The sequence below is a fragment of the Panthera uncia genome (assembly GCF_023721935.1).
Source record: "Panthera uncia isolate 11264 chromosome A3 unlocalized genomic scaffold, Puncia_PCG_1.0 HiC_scaffold_12, whole genome shotgun sequence".
Taxonomy (NCBI): Eukaryota; Metazoa; Chordata; class Mammalia; order Carnivora; family Felidae; genus Panthera; species Panthera uncia.
Genome location: NW_026057579.1, coordinates 10,395,715 through 10,416,481, shown reverse-complemented (window position 1 = coordinate 10,416,481; position 20,767 = coordinate 10,395,715). Strand labels below are relative to the sequence as shown.

Below are 20,767 nucleotides of genomic sequence, written 5' to 3'. Positions count from 1 at the left end.
CCAAACTCATTTTGCGAGGCCAACATTACCTTGATGCCAAAACCACACAAAGATAATAGAAGGAAAAAATATAGGCCAATACATTTCCCATTATCTTAGAAAAATATTAAGAAAACAGAGATATATTGAATCAAGGACAGCATAAAAAGGAATATATGATGCCCAGGAAAGCAAGGGTGGTAACATTTAAAGTATAAGCCACACCAAAAACCATAAAATACCTAGGAATAAATCTAACCAAAGAAGTGAAAAATCTATACACTGAAAACTATAGAAAGCTGATGAAAGAAATTGAAGAAGACACAAAGAAATGGAAAAAGAGTCCATGCTCCTGGATAGGAAGAACAAATATTGTTAAAATGTCAATACTACCCAAAGCAACCTACATAGTCAACGCGATCCCTATCAAAGTAACACCAGCATTCTTCACAGAGCTAGAACAAATAATCCTAAAATGTGTATGGAACCAGAAAAGACCCCGAATAGCCAAAGCAATCTTGAAAAAGAAAACCAAAGCAGGAAGCATCACAATCCCAGACTTCAAGCTATACTACAAAGCTGTAATCATCAAGACAGTATGGTACTGGCACAAGAATAGACACTCAGATCAATGAAATAGAACAGAGAACCCAGAAATGGACCCACAAACGTATGGGCAACTAATCTTTGACAAAACAGGAAAGAATATCCAATGGAATAAAGACCGTCTCTTCAGCAAGTGGTGTTGGGAAAACTGGACAGCAACATGCAGAAAAATGAACCTGGACCACTTTCTTACACTATACACAAAAATAAACTCAAAGTGGATGAAAGACCTCAATGTAAGACAGGAAGCCATCAAAATCCTTGAGGAGAAAGCAGGCAAAAACCTCTTTGATCTTGCCCGCAACAATTTCTCACTAAACACATCTCCTGAGGGAAGGGAAACAAAAGCAAAAATGAACTATTGGAACCTCATCAAAATAAAAAGCTTCTGCACAGCGAAGGAAACAATCACCAAAACTGAAAGGCAACCAACAGAATGGAAGAAGATATTTGCAAATGACATATCAAATAAAGGGTTAGTATCCAAAATCTACAAAGAACTTATCAAATTCAACACCCAAAAATCAAATAATCCAGTGAAGAAATGGGCAAAAGACATGAATAGACACTTCTCCAAAGAAGACATCCAGGTGGCCAAGTGACACATGAAAAAATGCTCAACATCACTCATCATCTGGGAAATACAAATCAAAACCACAATGAGATACCACCTTACACCTGTCAGAATGGCTAACATTAACAACTCAGGCAACAACAGATGTTGGCAAGGATGCAGAGAAAGAGGATCTCTTCTGCATTGTTGGTGAGAATGCAAGCTGGTGCAGCCACTCTGGAAAACAGTAAGGACGTTTCTCAAAAAACTAAAAATAGAACTACCCTACAACCCAGCAATTGCACTACTAGGCATATATCCAAGGGACACAGATGTGCTGTTGCAAAGGGACACCAGCACCCCCATGTTTATAGTAGCACTATCAACAATAGCCAAAGTATGGAAAGAGCCCAAATGCCCATCGATGGATGAATGGATAAAGAAAATGTGGTATATATATACCATGGAGTATTACTCGGCAATCAAAAAGAATGAACTCTTGCCATTTACAACTACGTGGATGGAACTGGAGGGTATTATGCTAAGTGAAATTAGTCAATCAGAGAAAGATAAAAATCATATGACTTCACTCATATGAGGACTTTAAGAGACAAAACCAATGAACATAAGGGAAGGGAAACAAAAATAATATAAAAACAGGGAGGGGGACAAAATAAAAGAGACTCATAAATATGGAGAACAAACAGGGTTACTGGAGGGGTTGTGGGAGGGGGGATGGGCTAAATGGGTAAGGAGCACTAAGGAATCTACTGAAATCATTGCTTCACTATATACTAATTTGGACGTAAATTTTAAAAAATAAAAAATAAAGTTGGGGCGCTTGGGTGGCTCAGTCAGTTGACCGTCCAACTTCGGCCCAGGTCATGATCTCACAGTCTGTGGGTTCGAGCCCCACGCTGGGCTCTGTGCTGACAAGCTCAGGGCCTGAGGTCTGCTTCCAATTCTGTGTCTCCCTCTCTCTCTCTGCCCCTCCCCTACTCATGCTCTGTCTCCCTCTCTGTCAAAAATAAATAAACATTAAAAAAAATTTTTTTTTAAAAATAAATAAAAATAAAAAAATAAAAATAAATAATAAAGGAATGGAAAAAAAAGTATAAGCCAACATACTTCATCATATTAACAGACTAAAAGATAAAAACACATAGACACAGAAAAAGTATATAATTTACAATCATTCAAGATAGTAAATCTCAGTCTACTATGTACAGACAGGAGTTTCCTCAACTTGATGAAGAACATCTAAAAAATTACATCAAATTTAATGGTGAAAGACCAAATGCTTTTCCTTTTAAGACTGATAACAAGGTACAAATGTCCATTCTTATCACTTCTATGCAATATAGTACAATACAGGCTTAGCCTCCATTACAAAACAAGAAAAAGAAATATTAGCAGACAAGGCATATAACTATCTTTATTTACAAAAGACAAGATCATCTATGTACAGAACTGTACAGAATTTTTTGAAGTTACTAGAAGTGATAAATGAGTTTAGCAAGGTTGCAGGACACAATAACATTGTACAAAAATCATAGTGTTTCTATATAATAAAATGAAAAAGAGATTTTTTAGAACCCCATTTATAATTGTATCAAAAATATGAAACACAGACAACAAATGATGTACATAATTTCAATAGACATTTTTGGTAGAAATTGTCAAGCTGATTTTATTATAATGGAAATGCAAAGGATACAGATTGGTAAAAATCATTTTGAAAAAGAACAAAGTTGGAGGACTTAATGCACCTGATTTCATGTCTTTATAAAACTGAATTCAAGACAATGTGAAATTAGTTTAAGGGTACACATGTAGGTCAATAAAGCAAAACAATGTTCAGAAATAGACCAAAACATATGTGGTCAACTGATTTACGATAAAGGTACTAAAGTAATTCAATGAGGGAAGAACAGTCTTTTCGACAAATGGTCCTGGAAAAATTTGATGTCTGATGCAAAGAAATGAAGCTCAACCTTTATTTCACACCATATACAAATTTTTGTTTTGAAATGGATTGTAATGAGTTAAACAGTGTTCCTCCAAAAGATGCAAAGTCCTAACCCCCAGTACCTGGGAATGTAATCTTTGGAAATAGGGTTTTTATACACAGATGATCAAGTTAGGATGAGGTCATTAAGCTGAGCCCTAATCCCATATGACTGTGTCCTTATAAAAAGGTGAAATTTATAAACACAAATATTTATAGAAGGAAAACAATATGAAGACACGAGAATACCATCTACAAACCAAAGAATGCCTGAGACCGTTAGAAGCTGAAAGAGAGGCATGAAACAGATTCCTGTAGCCCTCAGAAGGAACAAACCCTACTGATACCTTAATTATAGACAGCCAGCCTCAAGAACTGTCAGAAAAATTTCTGTTAAGTCATGAAGCTGTGGTAGCCCCAAGAACTAACATACATATCATAAACATAAAGGAAAAGCTAAAACTATGAAACTTCCCGAAGAAAACATGGGACAAAAAAATCTGTTATCTTCATTTAGGCAAATACGTGTTAGACGTGAAACAAAAACACTATCTACAAAGGAAAAAATTAATTGTACTTCATCAAAATTAGAAATTTTGGCTCTCCAGATGATACTAAGAGAATGAAAAGAGCATATATAGTGTATTATAATGAAAAGTATACAAACTAATTTAGATCAGACAAAATAGACTTTAAGCCAAAGACTGTAAAGAGACAACGATCATTATATAATGATAAAGCAGTCAATCCTTCAAGTGGATATAATATTTGTAAATATTTATGCACCAAACATAGAGGCACCTAAATACATAAAATCTATAAAGTTAATATTAATAGACCCAAAAGAAGAAATAGACAGCTATGCAATAATAACCAGGGACTTTAATACCCCACTTTCAACAATGGACAGATCATCCAGACAAAAAATCAAAAGGGAACATTGGAGTTAAACTACACATTAGATCAGACACTTAACAGGCATTTACAGAACATTCCATCTAAAAGCAGCAGAATACATATTCTTCTCAAGCAAACATGGAACATTCTCTAGGACAGACCATGTTAGACCACCATGGAGCCCGCTTAAAATTCTCTTTCTCTCCCTCTGCCCTCTTCCACACTTGTGCGATCTAAATAATTAAACAAATAGTGCTGGTAGAACTGGGACAGCCACATGCAAAAGAATGAAACTGAACCCCTATTTTACACCATACACAAAAATCAACTCAAAATGGACCTGAAACCATAAAACTCCTAGAAGAAAAAATAGGGGATAAGCTCCTTGACATCATTCTTGGCAATGATTTTTAGATTTGACACCAAAAGCAAAGGCAACCAAAGCAAAAATAAACAAGGGCTACATCAAATTAAAAACCTTCTTCTCAGCAAAGGAAAACATTGACAAAATGAAAAGGCAACCTACAAAAGGGGGAAAAAGTATTTGCAAATCATATATCTGATAAGGGTTTAATACCCAAAATATATAAAGAACTCATATAACTCAATGGCAAAACAACAAGAACAAACAATCCAATTTAAAAATGGTCAGAAGAACTGAGTAGACATTCTCCCAAAGAAGACATACAAGTGGCCAACAGGTACATGAAAAGGTCCTCATTATCACTAACCATCAGGAAAATGCAAATTCAAACCACAAGGAGATATCACTTTATGGCTATCATCAACAAGAGATAACAAGTGTTGGTAAGAATGTGGAGAAAAGGGAACCCCTGTGCACTGCTGGTGGGAATCTAAATTTGTGCAGCCACTATGGAAAACAGTATGGACATTCCTTGAAAAATTAAAAATAGAACTACCATATGACACACCAACTCCATTTCTGGGCATATATCTGAAGAAAATTAAAACACTACCTTTAATAATCTGCACTCCATGTCAATGCATCATTATAATAGCTAAGACATGGAAACAACCTAAATGTCCATCCATGGATGAATGAATGAAGAAGTTGTGGTATATATACAATGGAATATTATTCAGCCATAAAATAAAGAAATCCTACCATTTGCCACAGCATGGATGGACCTTGAGGACTTTATGCTAAATGAAGTAAGTCAAGCAGAGAAAGACAACTACCATGTGATCTCACCTATATGGAGTCTCATATAACTTAACTCACAGAAACAGAGAGCAGATTGGTGGTTACCAGAGGCAGAGGACAGGAGTTGGGGAAAATGAGTGAAGGTGGTCAAAGGGTACAAACTTCCAGTTATAAGATAAATAAGTTCTGGCAATGTAATGTATAGCACGGTGACTATAGTTAAACATTTTTTTTTTAATTAAAAAAAAAAAAAGAATGGTTATTTATTTTTAAGAGGGAGACAGAGTGTGAGCAGGGGAGGTGCAGAGGAGACACAGAATCCAAAGCAGGCTCCAGGCTCCAAGCTGTCAGCACAAAGCCCGACGCGGGGCTCGAACTCATGGATCATAAGATCGTGACCTGAGCTGAAGTCGGACACTCAACCGACTGAGTCACCCAGGCGCCCCTATAGTTAACCATTCTTTATTGTATACTTAAAAGCTGCTAAGAGAACAGACCTTAGAAATTCTCATCACGAGAAAAAAATTTAACTATGGAAGGTGATGTATGTTATCTAAGTTTATTGTGGTCATCATCTTGCAAAATATACATATATCAAATCATTATGTTGTATACCTTAAACTAATCCAAATTTAGGGATGCCTGGGTGGCTTGGTAGGTTAAGCGTCCAACTCTTGATTGCAGCTCAGGTCATGATCTCATGGTTCGTGAGACTGAGCCCCATCTTGGGCTCAGCAATGACAGTGCATAGCTTGCTTAGGACTGTCTCTCCCTCCCTCCCTCTCTCTCTCTCTCTCTCTCTCTCTCTCTCTCTCCACTCCTCCCCTGCTCATGCTCACATTCTCTCTCTCAAAATAAATAAATAAACATTTTTAAAAAACTAATACAAATATATCAATTATATCTCCATAAAACTGGAAAAAATGAGAAGCAACATAAACGACTAAAATAAGAAACTGGTTGTAAACTACTATGCATCAATATAACTGAAGCCTTTAAAATGATGATTATTTACACTATTACTTAGATTAAAAAGAGAGAGAAAAAAATGAAAAGCTGCCACAGACTGGAAGAAAATATCTGCATTTCATATCTGATAAGAACTTGTAGGGGCGCCTGGGTGGCTCAGTCGGTTAAGTGTCCGACTTCGGCTCAGGTCATGATCTCGCGGTCCGTGAGTTCGAGCCCCGCGTCGGGCTCTGTGCTGACAGCTCAGAGCCTGGAGCCCGTTTCAGATTCTGTGTCTCCCTCTCTCTCTGCCCCTCCCCTGTTCATGCTCTGTCTTTCTCTGTCTCAAAAATAAATAAACGTTAAAAAAATTAAAAAAAAAAAAAAAAAAGAACTTGTATCTAAGATGTTAAAAAACTTTTATACTTCAATAACATAAACAATCTGTATGGAATTTAACCAAAGAAAATAAGTGAATAAACCCATGCACAGATAACCAATCTCGTTAGTCATTAGGGAAATGCAAATCAAAGTCACAAGGAGAGAGCATTACACATCAACCAGAATGGTTCAATTAAAAAGACTGGAAATACTAAGTGCTGGCAAGGATATGGCCATTATACACCCGAATATTTACCCCAAGGAAATGAAAACACATATCTACAATCAAGATTTGTATGAGAATGTTAACAGCAACTTTATTCAAAATTCCCCCAAATTGGAAACAACTCTAGTATCAATCAACTGATGAATAAACAAATTATGGTATATGCACACAATGGAACAGTACTCAGCAACAAAAAAGAACTACCATACGTAACAGCATGGATGAATTAAAAACAAAGTATGTGAAAGACAGCAGAACAATAGACTACACACTATATGACTTCATTTATATGAAAATCTAGAAAAAGTCAAACTACAGTAACAGAGTGTAGTGCAGCGGTAGCCCAGGACCAGGACGAGGAAAGGAGACTGCAAAAGTGCAAGAGGGAACTTAGGGGGTAATGAAGATGCTCTGTATCTTGAATGGGTGATAGTTGCACAAACTTCCTACAATTGTTAAAACTCCCCAAACTCGTGAATATCAATGGATTTTATTACAGGTAAATTATATATATTACGTCTGATTTTTAAAAAAGTAAACACCTTATTAAAATAGCTATTAAAGGGAAAAAAAACTACATATATGGCATACTTCTATTTAATGCCTGAGAGGTACTAGAAAATAAAGCAATATAAAATCCAATCTTAGCCAATAAATTAATTTAAAAATGTAATGGTCATTCTGTTTAGATCACTGTGCTGTTATTTGAAAAAAATATTGAAATATTATTTCTGAATATGGAATACATGCAGAAGACACAAAATCTAAAAGGTACACAAGGGTATACAATGAAAAGTAAATCTCCCTTTCACTCTTGTTTCCCAGTCACCAGTCCCCTCCTGGAAGAAATCGCTCTCTCCTTCCAAGGTAATCAAAAAGCAATCAAGCGATCATATATACATGTACATATGTATGTGTAAGTGTATGTAGTACAAAATGATAGCACAGCATGCCCTGTTCTACACTTATTATGTTATCTGTATGTCCTATATACTTTGCAGATCTCTCCCTCCCCCAACCATGTCCACACAAAATGTTTCCTTTTTTAATAGCTGCAAAAACTTTTATGGAATCCCACAAACTACACTTTGGATCACTGCAGGGGTACTTTAAAAAGCCTTACAAATTAATAAACTCCATTCTTGTACCTAAGGTCAAATTCCTATTCCTTATATCTGAGGTCGATTATTACTAATATACTGTTAACACTGGATGGCAAAAATGTAAAATAGATGGAATACACATTTGGTATTATGACTAGATTAAAAATATTTTAAAAAATCTAAAATATCATTAACATGAAATCATATCTCAGGCAGTCCTCCTCTACTAATTCAAAAGGAGGATTGCCCTCCAGGCTTATTTCACTAACTTTTAGAGACCTTTCCTCTGGTCCTTCAAAGTAAGAGCTCTTTTCATCACTTTTCTGCCTTGTTGGTTTCTCTACAGAAAGAAAGTTGGGAAGGTTCTTCTCAAGGAATCATGATTCTATTTCAAGAGTCACAGCAGAACACTAAGGCCCAAATCCTTAAAAATCTCTAGAACATGGGAACTCTATCTTATTAAAGTTTGATAAAAATCAGTCCTATTCTCTCCCCCCAGAGAGAGAATTCTCTCCCCCCAGTAAAAACCTTACTTTTCTTTCTGAATTTTCTAACTTGGTTACCAGCATCACCACCCATCCAGCCACCCGCGCTCCCGTCTTCTTCAATAGGCTGTCAAGTTTTACCAACACTACTTGCCCAACGCTCTTCAAATATATTCACTTCCCAACCATCTCAGTTCAGATATTCATTACAGTGGCTTCTTACCTGATCTCCTTCCTTATTTTATGTCACACTGAGTTACACATTTAAGCTTTCCCAAACACAAATCTGACCATGTTGCTTTGCTGCACGCAGACCTTAGTTAAATCTCTGCTCTTACAGGAATCAAGTGCAAAAATTTCCTTTGCATGAAGAAGGCAGTGTGGTGCACTAAAAAGAGTATACAGGTTTTGGAGTTTAAAAAAGACCTGTGTTTGAATTCCAACTTTCAGCAAGTAATTAAATGTCTCTGAAATTCAGTTCCTCCTTTATTCAACAGCAATTATATCACCCACACTCTTCCCACTCAGTGAGGTCCTTGGAGAAGGAGCATCAACCTCCCCTAAGACCATATTACAAATGCTTAGACCCACCCCAAACCTACTGATTCAAAAGCTACATTTTAGAAGAATCACTAGATAACTGGCATATACATTAAAATTTGAGATGCATCACAAACTATTGTGAGGATTAACTAGAAAATGTGTGTAAAGCTCCCAACATAGAATAGGCACTCAGTAAATGTTATTATAATCTTCCTCTTGTCCCCTTCTGTATCTTCAATCATCTTAATTCTTTTACCTGGAATGTATTCCTCACCTCCTATATTATTGAAATCTTGCTCATTCTTTAAATGTCAAATAAAATGCTACTTTCTGCATGAAGTCTTCCACATCCTTTATTAACCTGAGAAGAGCACTCTCTACCTTAACCTCACTTTCTACTTTTCATGTTTTACTCTGTTTCCTTCAGTAGACTGTAAGCTTTTTGAGAGAAGGGATATATGGTTAATCTTCCCAACCTAAAATTTAACCAGTACCCCATCTTTTAAAAGGTTCAGGTAAATGCATTTACTAAGAATAGATATAAGAAAAGCAGGTATGTGACCCTCAGAGCCCTGGCAGCTAACCTGGAGCTGTAGAGATGTAGGTAATGAAAATGGATGACTAATGAGCAAGTACCCAAGAGGGAAGGAAAAAACAAAAGAACTTCTGACGTGATTTTTCCATCCTCCAAATGAGTTAGGGATCCATGAGATGTCTCTATAAAATCTCAGAATCTGAGCTAGTTGCCTTAAGATTTTTCTCTGGTTAGGATCTGGAGTAGGTCATCCCTTGAAACTCCTTTTTCCTTTAACTGTCTCTAGCAGTGAAGACCCAATTTTGATTAAATGTTTCATAATCTCACCACTGTAATTACACACTAGAAATCATCCCAACTCAGTCATTGATAGATCTGGAAATTGTAATCCGAGAAGTCAAATCACTTGTGCAAAGTTAAACAGTAAATAAGCAATACAGCTGACCTAGTTTCAAGCTCAAAACTCTTAGAAATGTGTAGTATGTTTATGCCCTATATATGCTACATATTTTTGCCAGATACATCCCCATATCACTATAATACTGATTCAAATTCAGTTCACTATGATATTTCTAGAATCAATAATTCTATATAAAGTTCACCCTAAGTTATCTTTTTTTTCCTTCGGCTCTATCCTGTTTATTTCCTTGGTATCACTGTAATTTTTCATGGATTATGATTTTTAATCAAGTTTTCTAAGAGTTTAACCCATCTGACCCACTTCTCACATCTATATTAAAGATGAAGTAACATGAATTCTAAAATAATCCTGTAGGAAATCAGCATGCCTCTGTATAAATGTAAGAACAAAGTGAAATTTTAGAAGATTGAAAACAATAAATACAGACTCTGCCAAAACATTGGTTATAAATTTCTATAGGTTTGGGGTGCCTGGGTGGCTCAGTTGGTTAAGTGTCCAACTCTTAATTTCGACTTGGGTCATGATCCCAGGGTTGTGTGATGGAGCCCTGTGTCGGACTCTGCACTGAGTGTGGAGCCTGTGTGGGGTTCTCTTTCTTTCTTTCTCCCTCTCTCTCTCTCCCCCTCCCCTGTTGGCACACTCTTTCACAAAATAAACAAACATTTTTTAGAATTTCTATGCACTCAAATAAAAAAGAAACATTAAAGTTACAAACTATAGTTAAGTTAAAAGCTTACCTTTAAATTAAAAACCTTTTCGCAAAAATATTTGTGAAAAACCTCTATAACATTTAATGAAAGGGAAAATAAAAGCAAAAATACTTAAAGGCACGCAGACAGTTCTACAGATCTACAAAAGGAAAGTGAATCTTTAGGCCACATTTCAACAGACAAGTTATTGTTGACACACAGGCACAGATTATTTTTACAAACCACATCACATGTTTTAGACTATTAAATGCATCTACATCAGAAGATAATAACAAACAAAGATAAGAAATTAAAAGAAAAACAGGGGCGGGCGCCTGGGTGGCTCCATTGGTTGAGCGTCCAACTTCAGCTCAGGTCATGATCTTGGCTCAGGTTCGTGGGTTTGAGCCCCGCATCGGGCTCTGTGCTGACAGCTCAGAGCCTGGAGCCTGCTTCACACTCTGTGTCTCCCTCTCTGTCTGCCCCTCCCCCACTCATGCTTGGTCTCTCTCTCTCTCTCTCTCTCTCAAAATAAATAAACATTAAAAAAATACTTTGGGGGGCACCCAGGTGGCTCAGTCAGTTAAGCATCCGACTTCAGCTCAGGTCATGATCTCATGGTTTGTGAGTTCAAGCCCATGTCCGGCTTGCTCTCTCTCTCTCTCTGCTTCTCCCCCATTTGTGCTTTGTCTCTCTCAAAAATAAACATTAAAATTTTTTTTTAATTTTTAAAGAAATTAAAACAAAAACAGGAAGATAAAGAGCATGAATCCAAATATATTAATCTTGTGCAATGATTTTTAAAATAAAAAATATACTAATTTGTTTGAACCATATGCTCAGTCCATCAAAAATAAAATGTACCCGATTCACACTATGTAAATATACAGTTTCATGATAAAATAGAGAACGTCCCTGCTTATCCACCAAATCAAGATTATTAAAGACATTTAGCTAAGGTTCCTTAAAAAATAGTATAGTATAGGGGTGCCTGGGTGGCTCAGTTGGTTAAGCGTCTGACTCTTGGTTTCAGCTGAGATCACGATCTCACACTTGTGAGATCCAGCCCTGTGTCAGGCTTGGATCTGGGCATGGAGCCTAACTGAGGTTCTCTCTCTCCTTCTCCCTCTGCTTCCGCTCTTCTCCCATTAGCACTCTCATGCTTGCTTGCGCGCGCGCTCTCTCTCTCTCAAAAACAAAAATGGTATAGTACAGGACAGGAGACAGGTAGAGAGGAAACAAAAACTACCCTCAATTTCCAATTTTTATGTATTGTCATATATTCAAAACTCACTTACCTATTTTTTAAGCAAGAGAGAGTGGTCTTCTCATATCAGATGGCAGTTTAGGTGAAATTAAGACCAAAAGGGAAAGAAGAGAGTATAAAAAAGAGGGCGGAATACAGCGCACCTAGGAAGAACACGTATGCACCTGGGACTCAGCCACAGCTGGGTCTTATCCTTTAGGGAAGCCATCTGGATGGCTTGCACCCTCTAACTCCTGTTTTCTCTAAAAACAAAGGAGATTTCTTAAGTCCTCTTGATTCTATATGGATTTTCATGCTCTTAAAAAGGAAAATTGAATAGGCAGTATTTTAAAGTTAGGATATAGGCTCCAGTTGTTAGGACCTGAAATTTCAGACCTTAGGCTTCTAGCCTATTAGCACTTTTCCCAAAATGATCAAAATTAGGACATAATCAATTGACTCACGTGTTAACTCATTGTTGCATGTATAATTTATAGAAAAGCATTAGGAACAACGTTAATTAGAAAAAGTATGGACATAAATAGTATGCACAGTACCTTTTGATAAACAATGGAGCACACAAGATCCTTGACAGCAGATAAAGATAGTTCCTGGGCTTCAATGGTAACACTCTCCCGTGTAAGGCCAATTTGCAGCAGAAATGAAATTGTATGCTCTGAGCCTCTGGAGTTGGTGAGTGATGGTGCACTGAAGCTTCCATTAGAGAGCCGGGCAGAGAGTCCTGTTTTAGGACTTGAACACGGAGAAGGAGTGGGAAGCACAGCAGGAAGAGTTGCAGGTAATACAGACTTCTGGGCTGATGGAGGGGAATTGTTTGCAGACATCTGCCTTTCTTTAATCTTTTAAAATAGTTGTCAATTCTTTTTCAGTGGTTATGAAGAGGCTTTTACAATCACAGGAGTAAAAAAATGACTGTACTTTTGGATTTAATTGAAAACTGCTGTATTTCCTCTTTTAAGCCACTCATGCCAATGACTGCATCTTCTACAACTGTGAGCTGAATACACAGAAGGTCCCACTTCCCCTAGTATCAGATGTCCCATCAAAAAACAGTCTTGTCTTCAGGACCACAACCAGGGATTTGGAAAGGATTTAACATCACTGAATTATCCTCATCAGAAAAGAGTTGACACTGCTTATTTACTAACCATCTTCATCTATTTTCTTTTAAGTCTACTTTTGTCTCTCTCTTTTAATTTCAGAAAATACATATTGAATAAAAGTTGTTTTTCTGTTAAGATGAAATCCTCCTGGTTTAAAAGAGAAGTGTTTAGGATTAATCTATTTAATCCTTATCGTTAGGTTCAATGATTTGGTGGGATACTTTCTCAAATATCCACACCTTAAATCACCTTCTCAAATGTCTTCATTTTCATTTTTGGGGGGGGTAAATTTTTCCATGATGAAGCACAAAGCTTTTTAAAACAGTACAGGTATATTTCACTTGAAGAATTGGTCCGCTGAGAAGAGTTGATTTTTTCTGAAATGTAGTCAGCCTGGAAGGAATTTTAAAAACACTCTTAATATTTTATACTCATTTGACATTATTTTCAGAATGCCAAGAATCCCTTTAATTTTTTTAAATGAGAAGTTTTGGTTGCATGTTTACAATTCACCAATAAATCCTAACAGGTAGTCGTTCTGGAGGTCTAGTTATCAGAGTCTTTTTTCTTTTTCTTTTTTTTTTACTGTAGATATAATTTTAGGGAGAGCCTTCTGCTCACCACTACCACCACCACCACCAAGCCCATGGCACCCCTCACTGACACCCAAAATCTGAAGATCAAACACTTTTATTCCACAATACACAACTGAGTTAAGACAAAAACAGAGAAAAACAGAAGGGACTAAAAAAAGGTTAAAACTGATATCGTCATAGAAGTAAAGCACGTACCACTCAGCCATACCAAAGAAGTAGAACACTGTCCTAATAACGACATGTTAAGAGTATTCTTTTTTATATTAAAAGTCTAATTCTACCAAAATATGATTGCTGACTTGCTTTTTGACAGATTTCTTCCGTAAGGCCAAGAAAGCAGAAGGGGACATACTATGCACAGTTATAATGTGAACAACATACTTAAGACAGGAACATAGGAGAAAGTGACCTTATCATAAAGGGTTTCTATAAGTAAAAAGAGAGACAGCACTAGACTCAGTTATATATGTATCACAGTTTACAACAGGACATTTCAAAAACAAAACAAAAGGCATGACCCCCATGGCCTAAGTGAAATGGCTCACAAGAAATCTTTCTAAATTTTCCATATATAACTGTAAACAATTCCAATGATGAAAAAGAGTGAAGCATCCAATGTGGTTGCAGAATGACTCTCCGGACAGTAGTTAATGGGGCTAAATAAATCAGGATGAACACAACAGAAGAGCAAAAACATACAGATGTAGTATCAGGAATTAGAAAGCTCAGGGAAAACTAAGGCTTAGAAAAAATTACTTAAAGATAACAAAAGCTTTTATAGCTACATTCAAATAAATATTAACCCACCTTATACAGTACAGCACTTAACATCTCATAAATGCTTTACATACTTTACCTCGTGCACACCTCTTTGGAGACAAATATGACTTTTGCAGATGAGAAAATAGAAGCACAAGCAGATAAAGCAACGTGCCCAGCATCACGCAGGTAATTAAGAGGCAGAGTGGGAATCAGGACCCAAGTTTCATACTTTCTTACTAAGTGCTATCTCCATAAAATAACATATTATTTTTCAAAGAGAACAAGGAACTGAGAGAATCACTGCTCAGAGAGGATGTTGTTAAGGTTGAGCACGTACAGAAGGCAGAATTGCTCAACTTGTATTTTGCTGATCTTCTCTCAGTTTTTAAACTAAAGTTGTAGAAGGGCAATGAGAACCGAAACCCCAGCCTGGTGAATGAGAGAGACTAAAACAACTTTATGTAGTAAGTCTTGGGTTCCAGATGCAATTCATTCCACACTGCAAAAGCAATTAGCAAGTGTAATCACAAAGCTGACTCCTAAAATCTTAGAGAAAGAGCTCAGAAAAAAATAATCAGGGCCTGGAGATGGGTCAGGGTTGCTTCGAATTTTGGAGCTGGAGGAGTAGGGAAGTAGATTTCAGAAATCACAGACATGTAAACTTAATTTTTAGTCAAATCTGAGAATAGATTATGAAAGGAAATGGTTTCTGAATATTTAGAAAAGAATATAATAATCACTAGATGTCAGCATGAATTAAAACAGAACAAATAATGCCAAATCAACTGCATTTACATCTTGGAAAAGAAGGATTACTAGACTTCTCAGATGCAAGGGAAAAAAATAATAACTTATAGTCATTGAGCTCCAACTATCTGCCAGACACTGTCTAAGCACTTTATATGCATTACCTCATTTAATCCTCTGCAACAACCCATTGTATAGTGGAAAAAACACGCTTAGAAATCAAAGTACTTGCCCAAGATCACACAATTAGCAAAGCCAGGGAGAAAAAAGTGTATTCTGGCCAAAACAGTATTCAAGATGGTTTTTCACACTATTTTTGCAAATATGTTGTTTGAGTGTGAGTTGGATGTTAGTGTAGTTGGGTAAATTCACTACTCTAGATCAGCCTAGATGAAAGAAGTCTTTAGGGGAGTGCCTCAGAACTCTGTCCTCGGCCCTATATTGTTTTTGATTATTCATAAGATAAAGACACAGAAAACATGCTTATAAAATCCTCAGAGTGTACGATCCGGGAGAAATAAACTAAAATTAAAGTGAAATGTAACAACAGTGGGTGTAAAGCTTTACATTTGGTTTCAAAAAGTTAATGGAGAAGAAATGGAGAAGTGCTGATTTAGAAGGTATTCAGAAGGGGAGTCAGCCACCTAAGAGTTTAACGAGAGCTGCTAATCTGTAACTAAAAGAACTAATGCAAATCTAACCCCCCAGGACACTGAGAACACATCAGCACCAACCTGTAAACTCTGTTGCCAGTCAGCCTACCTTACCACTGTATTCATTTCTACAGTCCACATTTTTAAGAGCCATATTGATTAAAAAATAGTAGTAACAGCATGCATCTAGATAAAGGTGAAAACAATGTCATGGGACAAATACATGCTTAACAAAGCCAAACAGAATAATGGTGTTCAAACATTTGAAAAGGTGTTAAGAGAATAATCAGCTTTATTCAGTATCACTGCAGAGAAGTAAAATGAAGATAACCGCACTACTTGCTTACCTCACAGGAGGTCAAGAGCACGGAGCTACTGCATGTAAAGTACTTTCAACAGTACCCGGCTTACAGTTCAGTGCTCAGTAAGTTTTAACGATTTTTACAGTGATTCCATGAGGAAATTAAGAAGGAAGGTCCTACTTTATGCTAACCGCAGCAATTGATATATGATACTTCATTACATTCTCAAGACCACTCTAGATTTGTTCCACTCTGTTTTACTGAAAGGGAACCAAAGTTTATAGTTGCTTGCTCACAACTACACAGCTAATGTGAGATAGAACTGGGATTCAAACAAAAGTTTGCCAGACTCCAAAGCCCGTGTTCTTTCTGTTGCATTCCACCTCCAACAGCCTAACTACCCACCAGGTTTTCTCCTGAAGTAGTCAGTCACTTACAAGTAGTTTCAAAAGCTGAACAACTGTCATGAAAAAGGTAGCAAAATATCTACCGATAATACTGTATTCAGGTCAAATACTTCAAAATACAAGATACTGCTGTGTTCAATAATAATTTATTTTCAATGGATGTCTTCCCACTAAATTTCCATTTTATTATAACTGTCTAGTAATACAATCAACCAATTTATCAGAACTACTGATAACTGTTAATAAACTATATAAATGTTATAGTTTTGTATAAAAATATTTTTTACAGTTTCAGCATGAAAACAAATAGAAGAAACTAAGTGAGCTGTCTTTAAGCTTCTGCCCATTCATCCCAACTGTTTTCTCTCTCCTTTTATTTTATGGAACCCTGATTTTCTCTGTAAGATGCAAGACGTAGGATTCAAAATATTAACACTAAACATCAAAAAAATCCAAGAACTGTAATTTACTTTGTCTTTATGTTTCAATTAGAAAACGGAGACAAAAGACAATTACTAATTTATAAGCTATGTATCAATTAGATATCTTTACTTCTAACAGCTATGGATTGCCAAGCATTTCTAATACGTTTACTTGGAACATCTCAAATATTCTTTGGGGGGAGTTAATTTGTCGCATATCCCATTCAAATGAGCTTACAGGATCCATCACCACTGCGGAATGGAATCAAAAGATGAAATATGAAAGGAATCATGAGCCCAACCTGCCATATTACTACAGACAAGGTAAAACAAAGGCCTAGGACTTCGTAGTAACATCACAAGTTGATCTACCTTTCTCTCCCACTCCCTTACCTCCCCCCTGAATGTACATATCTCATATCTTGGCAAAGCCTCTAATTACAAGCTCTAATAACAGCATTTTCATTCAACAAATATTTACTCAGTGCCTATTATTTGCCAGACTGTTACTACAGTCGCTGCGCTTATATAGCAGTAACCAATACAGATATGGCTACTGTTCTTTCTGGAGCTTACAGTGTGATGTGGGGCACACACATTAAACAAACACCATTCACATAAACAGCAAGGGAACTACAAATTATGGAAAGTGAAATGACCGAGTATACCAAAAGGACCTAATTTTAACTGGGGTCTCAGGCAAGGTGACTTTAAGGAAGTAGTGCTTAAGCTAAGACCTAAAGGATAAGTAGGAGTCAGGGAAGCAGAGAAGGGAGGATTCCAGGAAGACAAAACAAATCCAATTCTTACATACAGTACTTCAAAAGGAAGCTCATTATTTGGTGTAGCCAGTGTCCTTTTTGTAATCAGGGCTAAAGTGAAGAGGTAAAATGCTTATCTTATTCAGAACAGCATAATATTTACCATGACTCCTACTAGTAATGGGTTGTCCTTGTTCAATTTAGTTTTGTGTGCTAGGAATGCTATTTTTTTTTCCCTCCTGTTAATATGCAGACGTATTCTTTTAGCACGTAAAAAAGCATGTGCCCTTTTTCAGTGCAATACTGACCAGTGTCCTGAGGTCATTTTGCTTTAATAACAGGCTTGATCTGGCTTAATAATCCTAGTGTTGCTTTTATACTGTATATCGCATTAAAGTCAAATAACTTTTTGGTTTTTTAAAATCACAGTTTGCAGCAAATACAATTTCAAAAACTATTACCTTAGGTTAATATAATACTTTTCCTAAGAGATCAGCATTCAACTAAATTGTTGCTGCTAAAATTCTGTTTATCTGGATCAGTGACATTTGAATCTCAGTCCTTCTACTCTCAGAGAGAGGACAGAGAGCATACTATGTCTGCTCTCTGCTCAGCCACTGAAAAGTTTATCCGGTAATAAGATTACAGACTGCCAATCTGGCAGTGCTGTAGGAATCTATGCTGGGCTTGATGGGCCTTCATCGCCTCTCTTCGCCCCAGTGGTATCTGAGAAATCTGGCTAACAGCCAATGAGCAATTTCTCACACAATGTCACTGTAAACTAACCACACAAGTGGAGAAAACTTTTCTGCAATGAAATTAAAACAAAAACATTTCCTAAGTGTATCATCTCAAATTTTTTGACGAACAGGACAACTGCTCCAAAGAGGGCACATACAAGTTCAATTTAAATTACATAATCAGAGACTCAAAGTACTAACAGAAAATTGTGAACCATAAGAACGATTATTAAATCAAGTTAAAATCTGTACTAGCAAATAATTTCCTCATATATCCAGGCCTGTAAGAGTAATTTCTTTTAAAAATGAGCAATTCACTTCAATATGGTAATATTTTCATCACTTTTAAAATGTCTTTTTTTTAAATGAGAAAATGTCCCTTAAAAGTGCATTTAAATGATCAGTTCGTTTTTTCTCTATGAGGTTTTTTCAATTCTAATTTAATTTTTTAAATTTACTGTCCCAAAACTTGATTTATTAAAGCCTTTTTTTTTTGCATATGCCAGTGTTAAATTAAAAACAACCCACAAGAGAAATTTCTCTTTTAAAGGGGTCGTCTGATGACACTGAAAGCTTATAGAATTTGTATATCTAAAAGACTCACTACTATCTGAGATGCTTAAAAAATTACTCCAGATATCTTGAATGTGAATCATCCTAAAAAGTGAAATGCTAGCCACCAAATTATTGTATGGAAACTGGCTAGTCAAATACTCCAAACTCATCTGATCAGGTCTACCACATGTATATTAACTGCTAAAAAGCAAAACGTAAGGTGAAGGCTTTAAGTGACATGTTTAAAATACTTTTACTAAAACTTGTAACTTCTTTTTTAGCTGATTTCATGCTTGCTCTCAATTCAGATCCTAACAGGGGAGGAAGAAAAGGTTCCTTGATAAAATTAAACTAGTCTAGACCTAGATCGGGGTACTTTATATGGACGTCTTCGGCAGCAAATCCAGAGGTATTCCCAGCCTTCAAGGCATGAGAAGTTGGTAAGTAAGCAAGCTTGATCTAAGCAAAATCATAGTCGCTAAAAACGTAGGAAAGAACTGCAGCGTTAAGTACTAAGTAGAAGCAGTTGTAAGAGTAACACAATATAGCATTTTCTAGGGTACAGATTAAGGCATTTGAAAACTTTTTGTTTCATTTGCGGCTACAGCTTATGAAGGCTGGGTAGTACAAAATTGTAGTTCAGGGTGGAACTTATTCTTCCTAATCAAAGATGACACCGATATCTTATTTCCTGTGGGGATGGGTGTGGTCGAAGAGACAGTTATGTCCAAGCCATCAATCTGTGTATGGAAAAGTCTGCAGGTTTTACGCCTGTCCCTGGAATTTATATTCGTGCCTGCAGTCGGCAAGGCCTATGCTTCTGCCTGCGATAACTTCAAATAAAATATCCAACAGGCAATCGAGTAGTACGCGGTTATGGTTGCTGCTCAAAGAAACAGTCGCACTCCTCAGCGTTTCATCTCAAGAAAAACCTCCCGGGGTTAAGAACAACTCCGAGCAAGGCTGCAACTCTCCGAGCAAGGCTTCCTGACTGTGCAAAACTAAGCACAGTCAGGAAACTGGGGTGGGGGCTCCCATGCTCTAAGCACCATTTACTCCCCGCTCTGAGACGGCTGCAACTCGAAGTGATGAAATGAAAAAGAAAAAAAGGCTCATCCCAAATTCGGCAGCTTGACTGTCGCGGGTCCGGCGTCGCGAGCCAGCTGGAGGGACCCCGAAACAGACCGCTCCCGAGGCGGCCGCACGCGCGGTGGTCGCCCGCGGAGCGCGGACCCAAGTTGGCCTCCGCACCCACGCCGGAACTTGGCCCCATCTGGCGGCCGCGCCGGCGCCCCCGGCCCGCCGCGGCGCCCCCACCCCCACCCCCGCCCGCGCCTCCCGCCCAGCGCTCCGCCAACTTCCCGCCGGGCCCCGGGCGGTCGCCGCCCAGCCCCGCGCGGGGCCCGGAGTCCCGCCGCCGCCGCGTGCGGGTGGGGGAGGGGCCGCCGCCGCCTCACCCGACGGGCCGCGAGAACAAAGCGGCGGCCGCCGCGGCGCTAACTTTTTCGGTGTCTGATCCGCGCTCCCCGAGGCGACGACTTACAGAGGGAGAGCTCCGCCGGTCGTGAGAAACTCCACGGCCGCCAGCGTCTGGGTCCCGGACGAGGCGCCAGCGAGGCTTCACGCGCCTCGCACGATCCCGCCCGCCGCTGGCGCCCCTTCCTCCCTCTCCCTCCCGCCCTCCTCCCTGTCCCGTCCTGAGGCCCGGGGGCGGGGGGCGGGGGCGTGCGGGGCGGGGGCGCGCGGCCGGCGCGGGGCCTGCCGGGAGCTGTAGTTTCCGCGCGGGGATGTCAGTCACGCTATGCCTGCGCGCGGTGCAGGGGCAGCGCGAGCGCTGGGTCCTTTCGGGCTGGCCCTGCGCGCTCGGGGATCCCTGTGTCTCCGTGGGCGCGCGGCAGCGGGGCGCCACCGGG

The 20,767-nt window shown here is 38.3% G+C and overlaps 1 protein-coding gene across 1 annotated transcript in view; it reads right to left on the bottom strand.

The window, feature by feature from the left end:
* The window catches only part of PRKD3 (protein kinase D3), an 87,218-nt gene extending 66,651 nt beyond the window's left edge, over positions 1 to 20,567 (bottom strand). Inside the window, exons 1-2 of the mRNA XM_049652292.1 lie at positions 20,398 to 20,567; positions 12,343 to 13,302 (exon numbers count right to left, since the gene is read on the bottom strand). Of these exons, the coding sequence (XP_049508249.1) occupies positions 12,343 to 12,630 (288 nt within the window). The 5' untranslated portion in view covers positions 12,631 to 13,302; positions 20,398 to 20,567. The remainder of the gene's footprint in view (positions 1 to 12,342; positions 13,303 to 20,397) is intronic.
* Between the last annotated feature and the right edge of the window lie 200 nt (positions 20,568 to 20,767).